General features: G+C 39.3%; 1 protein-coding gene across 1 annotated transcript; it reads left to right on the top strand.

The window, feature by feature from the left end:
- The first annotated feature begins 1610 nt into the window (after positions 1–1610).
- On the top strand, positions 1611–6086 carry exd1 (exonuclease 3'-5' domain containing 1). The gene is made up of 11 exons (XM_067479897.1): positions 1611–2069; positions 2286–2354; positions 2451–2484; positions 2563–2639; positions 2776–2846; positions 2987–3073; positions 3189–3293; positions 3379–3459; positions 3567–3710; positions 3793–3984; positions 4898–6086. Exons 1-11 carry the CDS (start codon positions 1940–1942, stop codon positions 5627–5629), a joined length of 1722 nt encoding a protein of 573 aa, XP_067335998.1. The 5' UTR covers positions 1611–1939; the 3' UTR covers positions 5630–6086.
- The last annotated feature ends 2671 nt before the right edge of the window (positions 6087–8757 follow it).

Genomic DNA, 8757 nt, shown 5'->3' with positions numbered 1-8757 from the left:
CTGTGATAGTCTGTATAATGTTGAACACATGCCAACAAATACATTAGTTAACATTTGATTCATTGAACACCCAGAGAACATGAAAGATATTCCTTTATTTAATAAACTATTAATAATCAGCAGGACAAATTTAGTTTGATAAATACAGTTAAATGACACAGTCACACCAGAGTTTTTAAATACATTTCTAAAGAAACTAAAATCTTTTTGTTAAGTGGAGTTCCTTTAATAATCACAGTACCTAAAGGGGAATTATTATTCATTTTTAGTCACAAGTGCATGTAGACTATGCTATAATGAGCAATGTGAAAAACCCAACAACTGATATAAAACCCAGCTTTCCACTGACCATAAAAACCCAGCTTAAGTAAAATAGAATAAACTAGCTCTGAGGATTTGGGTTCTTTCTTTTTGATACACACCAGGGCAAAGAAGACAGGAAAACACACTGTTAAAAATCTGAGACACTCCCTTCTCTTCTATTCTGTCTGATTAGATACCTGCCTGTGTGTTGTCCACAAATGAACTGTAGTTTGAGTTTGTGGGTTTTTACAGGAAGTGAAGTCATGAGAACATGTGCATTAGCAGCTGGTTACGGATGATAAGATTTCTGTATGTATTTATTACTCGTATCCCTTTCTGCCCCTTTTATACCAGTCAGTGATGCATTAAGCCTGCCCCCATGTGGCTAAAAGCTCATTTAATCTGATTTCATCAGTGGTTCCTAAAAACTAAGCTCAGTATTTCCAGAAATGCACCGTTTAAATAAAAATGTCCACAATTGTATGAATTTACAAGAAATTAGAAAAGCAGCACGCACAAAATTAGTATCATTTGGGGCTTTGGGGTCTTAATGGGACCATTACCTCCTTATGTATCTCCAAAGAACTTTATCTGTCAACTAATAAAATGCTGATAAATGAAAGGTGAGTTTTTAAAAAAAGCACATGTATTTTTACTTGAGGGGAACTGCCACTGATATTATATAAGAATTGGGTGGAACCAATATTTCTACATCTTGTGATGATTATGCACTCTGACTTTGTACAAAGTTAGATGTGATTACTTGAATACATGAAAAAGTAAGTTCAGTTTTAAGATACTAGTTCAGGCCATCAGATTATCATCCCACAGTGGCTGCTCAGGCGTAGCCCTGTGGTCAGATATTGCAAAAAAAGTACAGTGTGCAGCAAGCATTCTACACAGCTGCTGCAGCCAGCATCATGGCAATTCATATTTTTTTTCAGTGCACATGCAACATTTTACAGTTGTTCTCATGTATTTGAGAACAACTGTAAATGTGGCAATATTATTTTATTTTCAATGCCAACAGATGTAGTATCTTTAAATTCTGTGGCCAAATTGCACCTTTCAGGGACTGTACTGTAAGCTAGTACAGTGCTCTGACACTTACAAATACAGACGCTGTTGGACAATAGTGACATGTACTTATATGGACATTGGTGGGATTTTCAAGACGTCAGTTCAGGTTAAAAGAGAAACAGACTCGGACAGGCTCAAAAAAAAAAAAAAAAAAGCATTTAGTTGAATATTTGAACTGTGGTCACCCCCTGGTGGATATTTAATATACCTCGCAGCATTCTGGTCAGATAAGAGTCACTGTGTGCTATATGAAAATAAATAGCATCGTCACACTAAAGATTACGGATACATGTGAAAGTAGCCAATATGTATAAAAGTCTGTATATTTTACAAATAGACGTGTGTCATAATGCCAGGATCTAAGAGCTTGAAAGTAAAATTAACGTAGAGCTTTTGAACGGAACGTTATAGGAGTTGGTCAATGCTAAGCTTGCCAGCGCGCGCTCATGACAACTAGCGAAAATAGCCTTACTTGTCTTTATCTAGTCCTTGTTGTGGCTGACTGCTCCGTCATCTCTTTTCATTAGCTCAAAACAAGGCTTTCACGGCTTTTAAGATGGTGGTGGACGACATTCACTTCATGAATATCTTCATTGGAAAACGCATCAAAGTCACTCTCCGGAGCTCATCCTACATTGGTGTCGTCAAGCGTATAAATCCAAACAGAACGTTGGTTTTGGCGGACGGTAGATCATTTTCATTGTGCAGTTTGTGTAGCTAATGTCATAAGCGTTAGTCATTAAATTAAAATACATATTTTATTTTATGTTATTGCTTATGTAACGTTAGGACAAAACATTTAACTGTTAACGCAAGCTAGTTGAAAGCGTCAACGCTGCTAGCTTAACTCTAGCTGAAGCGAATTTCACTGATTTTTTTATTTTTTTTATTTTTTTTTCCAGTTGTTAGTGGCAGTTATGGCTGCAAATATCCTGGCTCAAAAATGTTCTTTGGGCATGAGATTCTAAATGGTGAGTGAATAGTTTAGACTAAGCTGCATATTTAAAAACTGTTTTGTCATGAGAGTTTTGATGCCTGACATGACTTTTTGTATAATTACCAAACAGTGGAATTTTTCAATGAAGCAAACACTGACCGTGGGTAAGTAAGCAAAGATGTGACAACATGCTGTGTGCGCTCGGCCTTTTCTATAAGTGTAACTCTGCTTATCTTGCACAGACATATTCATGACCTCAGAGGTGAAGTCCAGCTGAATGTGCAAAGCTTTCAGCCATACAGACAGACAGTCACACTGGGTTAGTGTAACAACTCATAGTAGGCCTTCTTCTCAGTTTGCCATTGATTCCAGTAAAGTTGTTTAAAAGAACAATAGTTATATAATGTGTGGCTTTTGCGAGAGAAGTTTCACGTTTGAGAGGATCCTTTTTCTAGATGATGAAGATGAAGATGAATACATCAACTTTCTAGTTATTGATGAGTTTAATGAAAAGTTTGGACCTGCTGTAAGTTTGTTTACATTTCTTACCCGCCATTTAAATTACTTAAAATGCATATTTTGCAGTAAGTATGCAGACAAATAAAGTCATTGGTGCTGTGTGTGCTATGACTTTCTGACTCTAACGTCAAAAGTTTATTCCTTCAGTTGATGCACATCAAGAAGCAACATGTGATTGGAGTCGGAGCTGACGGAGTTGAGATGATTAAGCAAGGAAGACTGTCTTGGTTACAGGTAAGAATTCCTGAAACACACAAATAAGTTAAAGTCATTTCTTTCTTCTGACACCCCATCTTGCTTCTTCCCTTTCTGTATTCTTCAAAACAATACTAATATTTAATTTTTGTAGATTGCCACTAAAAGCAAGATATACCTATTTGATATCCTCATACTTGGAGCACGGGCATTTAAGAATGGTCTCTCTATAATTCTGGAAAATAAGAACATATTAAAGGTAAACAGTGAGGACAGATAAGTCATTCTTAACCATAATGGTGATTATTTTCATAATGTCTATTTTGAATTTACATCTGTTGCAGGTCCTTCATGACTGCAGAGACATTGCTGGATGTCTGTTTGCTCACTTTGGAGTAAAGATGAGCAATGTCTTTGACACGCAAGTAATTATATAAACAGTGGCCAACATATTTCAAATGTCAGCATGAATTGTGCGAAATGCCTCTATGGTTTTCATGTTTATATTCTGCTCTTTCCGCATGTGTTAAAGGTGGCAGATGTCATGTGTTTCTATTCAGAAACGGGAGGGTTTTTTCCTGACAGAGTCAGTACTCTCCAGGAGGTAGTGAGTTTCCATTTAAAGGTGCCTTCCTCCCAGCTCTTATCCCTTCAGGTGAAATCACAGCTTGCCAAGGTACGAGACACACACCCGCCTAAAGCTTATCATCTTGTTGTGCCTGTGGATGTGCTGTAATCACAAGTGTGTGTTTTTATAGGAAGAAATGGAAATGTTTTACAAGCGTCCATGTCCTGTGCCGCTGCTGAAAGTTATGGCTCTGTCAGTGATTCATCTGCTGCCTCTCAGACTGATGCTGATGGACAAACTCATGACTGACTACATGGCACTGGTGGATTCATACCTCAACAGCAGCCACTACAGACCTGATGAAGTGGAGCATATAAACATGGTCAGTAAAAACTGACAATTTTTAAGAGGCTATATCTCAATTAATTTCAGTTGTTTTTTTTTTTTGTTTATGTTGTTGTTGTTTTTATTCTAGGAATTTACTGAAATAGCTTTCAATAAATTAGTAACAAACACTGCTTGTTTTTCTAGCAATGGGCATTTATGTAGTACCTCTTTGTCTTTTCTGTGTGAAACTGTTTGTTTTAGCTCCTGCCTCTTTAATGCCATCACCACCTTAAATTGGGGGTGTAGATCTGTTTATGAAATGATGATGGGAAATTCAAACGACATAGTCCACTAAGCAGACAAAGACTGGAGATTTTGTTCTTATATACGTTCACCTCACGTTTAAAAATTTTTCATGTTTAATATGGACACCTATTGTCAGTTAAGTTATAACTAAAAATACAGAAAAGCATCCACAAAGTGACAGATAAATTTCCTGGTTTTATAGCTAATACCATTATATAGCAAATGTGTATGTAGGTTAAGTGGAGCCAGCATTAGTGGCAAAATCAGCATGGCTGATTTAATAGCATTTAGCTGTTTATAATAACATTTAAAAGCTTTTCCAGCCTTTTCCTATGAAATGAAAACAGCATTTGTGCACTGACCTCTGCATTGTTGCAGGTATTGGAATGAATTTAATGAATTATTAACTAGGATGTCCTGTTGGAATATGAGTTTAAAGGTTAATTAGACACCAAAACACCTAACAGGAGTTTATTATACTGTAAGTGCAAAGGGTCCAAATTTAGGAAAAAGTGATAAAGATTTTCCCTCCTTAGGTATACAACAGAAATATACACATTCACGTTACAAAGGAATTTGCTGGTTGATGCCTAATACTACACCCTTTGTTATACAATACACAGTAGTTCAGCAGTATTCCATCTACCTGTTTACATTCACAGGACAGCATGTTGGAGTTGCCCAGAGAGTTGAGGCAGCTTGAACAAATGCATTGTGAGCGGCAGCAGTGGGCTATTGACCACTATCCCATCACAGAGAAGGGTCTGCTGGCTCGCTTCAACCCCCGAAATCAGTCTCAATCCCAGACCTCACCTGCAGCAAAGGAGCAGAGCCATACGAATACCCAGAGTCGGACTCAAGCAGACTCAGTCCAGACTGTAGCTGTGGAATCACTTTACTTAACACAGATGGACTGTAAACAACCGCTTATGAGCCAGTTCAAGTCCAGCGATGTCTCATCTGAGCAGTCTGCAGATGACCATGCTTCTCACGTCCTCCCCACTCAGGCTCCAGTCCAAGGCACTGTTTCAGATTTAAGGAAAGAAATGTCCTCTGTCAATAACCTGTCTGTAGGTGAAGGCAGAGGACACAAAATGAACATAAAAGGAAGAGGAAGGCCCTTTGGTAGAGAGCAGCCAACCCTCTCTTCCTTACCAGCCATAGGAAGAGGCGTTCTACAAATACCAACGCATATCACCCAGGAGAGTGCTAGGATGGAGACCACTCCTTCATGCCCCAGCTTCACATGCTCACAGGTTGTGATGGAGCAGCCTGCCAGCAGTGTCAATGACCTCCCCAAGGATTCTTCAAGCTTGAGAGTAGACTGTTTTGCACAGACTCCCCAGTCCACATTATCTTTCCTGAGGCAGTCATTTAGATCTCTAAGATTTTAAGTCTTACAAAGCCATGTTATGACTTGCGTTCCAAAATGTGCTTTTCTGTTTTTTGTGATATCTTAGAATGACCAGTAGATGGCAGTAAATGTTCTGTTTAGTTCTATGATTAGTTTGATACCAGGACAAAATCATTTATGTTTGAAATAGGACAATAATAAAGATTTAGTTTGTACATTGCATGCAACCTTATATAAAGCTATTTGTATTGTTTAACAAAACATTTACACCAAAATTATTCACATTCTTCTTGATCTGCATTGTTTTAAAGCTGTGAATTCTCTGTTTAAAGAGTGGTAATTGCACTTTTAACAGCATATTGCCCAACATGCTGATTATTTTTAACACTGAATGTGTTCTGATACTACATCTCAGTGTCTCAAAGGGCCAAGAAATAATAGCTTTCACTGGTGGAACCGAAACTACAACCATAAAGAGCACCACATGGCCAATAAACATTAATAAGCTTGGTGTGATTAATTGCCTGTAAAGTCCAGCTACTGTGTTGCACTTAATTCATTGTGAAAAGCAGACTCAGGATGGATCTTCTGTTAATTGTGCAATAGCTAATAGCTGATACGTCTTTGATTACTGGTGACCAAAAAAACCCTGAACGAAAACAAGCACCAGCTGAACTGGTGTCATCGGTTCAGATGTTCATGTTCACAAGTGTTCAGCACCTGCCATGTCCTACAAAAGCAGATCTTATCCATGTAATTTGCTGCTTGAGGTACCATGCAGGCTTTGTTGTAAGTCATTGCTTTTCCATTTTTGCCTGGATCAACAGAGGTCAGTGCCTGGGATTAAAACAAAGCATGGACACAACAGCAGGGCAATGCTGCAGCCAGCAGCTCAAATGGGCCCCTCCATATTAATCACATTTTATTGCTTTGGTTATCTACGTGCAGAGGCTCTTTTCCCTTTCCAGAGCTTTCTAATTGAAAGCATGAAATAGATAAAGTCAGCTTTTAATTAACTGGGAGGAAGGCTGGCACAAAGCCTTACATCTCTCTTAGCAACCAGCTCTACTTAGCTTCTTCTAAACACAAGCAGGGTGGATCCTAACCATATGCCTCCTTTAACCCTTTGAAATGCAGTTGTGGCGTAGTCTGTTTGTGGGAGAGTTCAGCAGGAAACAAAAGGGTTAATACGTCTTAAAGCTTATTTATTTTATCTCCTAGCTGCTCACTTTTTTGTGGTCATTACACAAAACAGTGCTATATGGGTACAGGATAGAAGCATGTTTTATATATCTGCGTCACTCAACGCTGAAATTGTTGAGGTAGGCTGTTGTGTTGGGGGTTCGGGTCTCTGTGGGGCCATGGAGGACAGGCTCCTGTCATTGACAACCAGATTAAGGCTCTTATTTTAGAGGACCTTGCATTTCCTCTCCGTCACAATAATGCCTTATGTGCAACACTTCCTGTTTCTCAGGCCCAGGAGGAAGGAACAGGGCGCTTGTCACACGGTAGTCACCGCTTCCTCCCTCCCCCATTGCACCCTCCCCTTGCACCAAAACTTCAGACAGTGCTGTGTCCTTCAGAGGGGAAAGATGACTGCACCTTCAGCATCACTGCAGGATGTTGCTGCGCTGTTTTTAGCCTCAAGTCGGAAAGGTAGAGCACAGACATAAACACAAACTTTAGGATGTCCAGCTGTGTTGATTTAGTATGTCAAAATGGAGGTTCAAATGTGTAAGACCAATTAATGTTTTGACTAAGCAGTGGGAGCCAGGAGGCTTGCAGTTTGTTCAAGGTGTATTTTAACTTGCACAGAAACAATAATTTGCATCAAAAATGTAAACACAAAGTTTGCTTAATTACAAAAAATAATTGGGGTGGGGGGGCGGAGCTGCTGGCTAGTGGCTCAATGGGTAGACCATCAAGTTTGGATGCAGAAGGCTGCAGGCTCGAATCTCACCCCACCATGTGTGCCCCGCTACCAAGAGCCACCCTGGTGGGCGTCCCAACCCTGAACAAAATAAGAGGATTGTGGCAGGAAGGACATCCGGCGTAAAAACTGCCAAATCAACGTGCAGAACACGTTGATCTGTTTAGAAATTCATCATTCAACTACATATCAGTGGGCAGCAGAGCCACTCAGACATGTGCCAGACTGTATTATTGATCACCTGGGTTTGTGCTACTCTTGTGACAGAACCCGAAACACTACTGGGTCTCCTTTACCCCACCTCCTTCTTAACTTTCATACTGTCATCCTGCATGGGCTTCATTTACAACAACAATAACATAAAAAGGTGTTCAATGCTCCTAGCCCTCCCCCCAACTGACAAATGCAAGGCTACAGATCAATTCAGAATTAATGGACCAATGTTAATTATTAAGAATGGATGGAGACTATCAACAAAAAAAACACTCCCTTTAAATTGCACCTTGTTAGAGCTGTCATGTCATTAGCTGGTTTTCACTCCTAAGCACATCATTGAAATTCATTGTTGAGTTTGGATAATGAGCACACTGAGATCACGCTCTACATCCTTATGAATGCTGAATGCAGGGGAAAGAACGGTTTGGACCACTGGACTGTCAATAATCAGATTGTTTGTGAGTTATAATTGTGTACTTGGGATCATGTCTTGATGCATAAACATTGTCAGTTAATTAATCTGGGAGTTGTTTTAGTCTTAGGTGGCAGACTTGTCCAGAAGTGACTTCTTTGATTAGCTTGTTGAAAGAACCTGATCATTTGGTCTTACCTGAAGAGTGCCAAGAGTCAGCATTTTACAATTGTGGCACAACACATTAGATGCATGTCAAAAAATGTATCTCAATTTCATTATTCATGTAACCACATGTATTCCTTTTGTATTTAAGGGGAGGTGGAATATAATTAGCTATCAGGTTCCACTGTGACACTGCACTATATCCCTGCAGCCAATCTTCCATCTGTTAGGAAAAACCTATTGTTGAATACTGTTGACTGGCCCACCACTCCTCCCCCCCCCCCCCTTTCTTTCTCTCACATTACAAAACAACTCTCTTTCACTGATGAATATTTAACATGAGAAAGGCTGACCTATCCAGATGGCCTTTCAAGTACAGAAAAAAATTCGAACTAAAAACTGCATCAATATTTTAGCCGGCCTTACTAACAGTATGTACAGTAGG

Source organism: Channa argus, chromosome 16, assembly GCF_033026475.1.
Source record: "Channa argus isolate prfri chromosome 16, Channa argus male v1.0, whole genome shotgun sequence".
Classification (NCBI taxonomy): domain Eukaryota; kingdom Metazoa; phylum Chordata; class Actinopteri; order Anabantiformes; family Channidae; genus Channa; species Channa argus.
The sequence above is the reverse complement of the archived record's forward strand: the minus strand, read 5'-3'. Positions and strand labels throughout refer to the sequence as shown.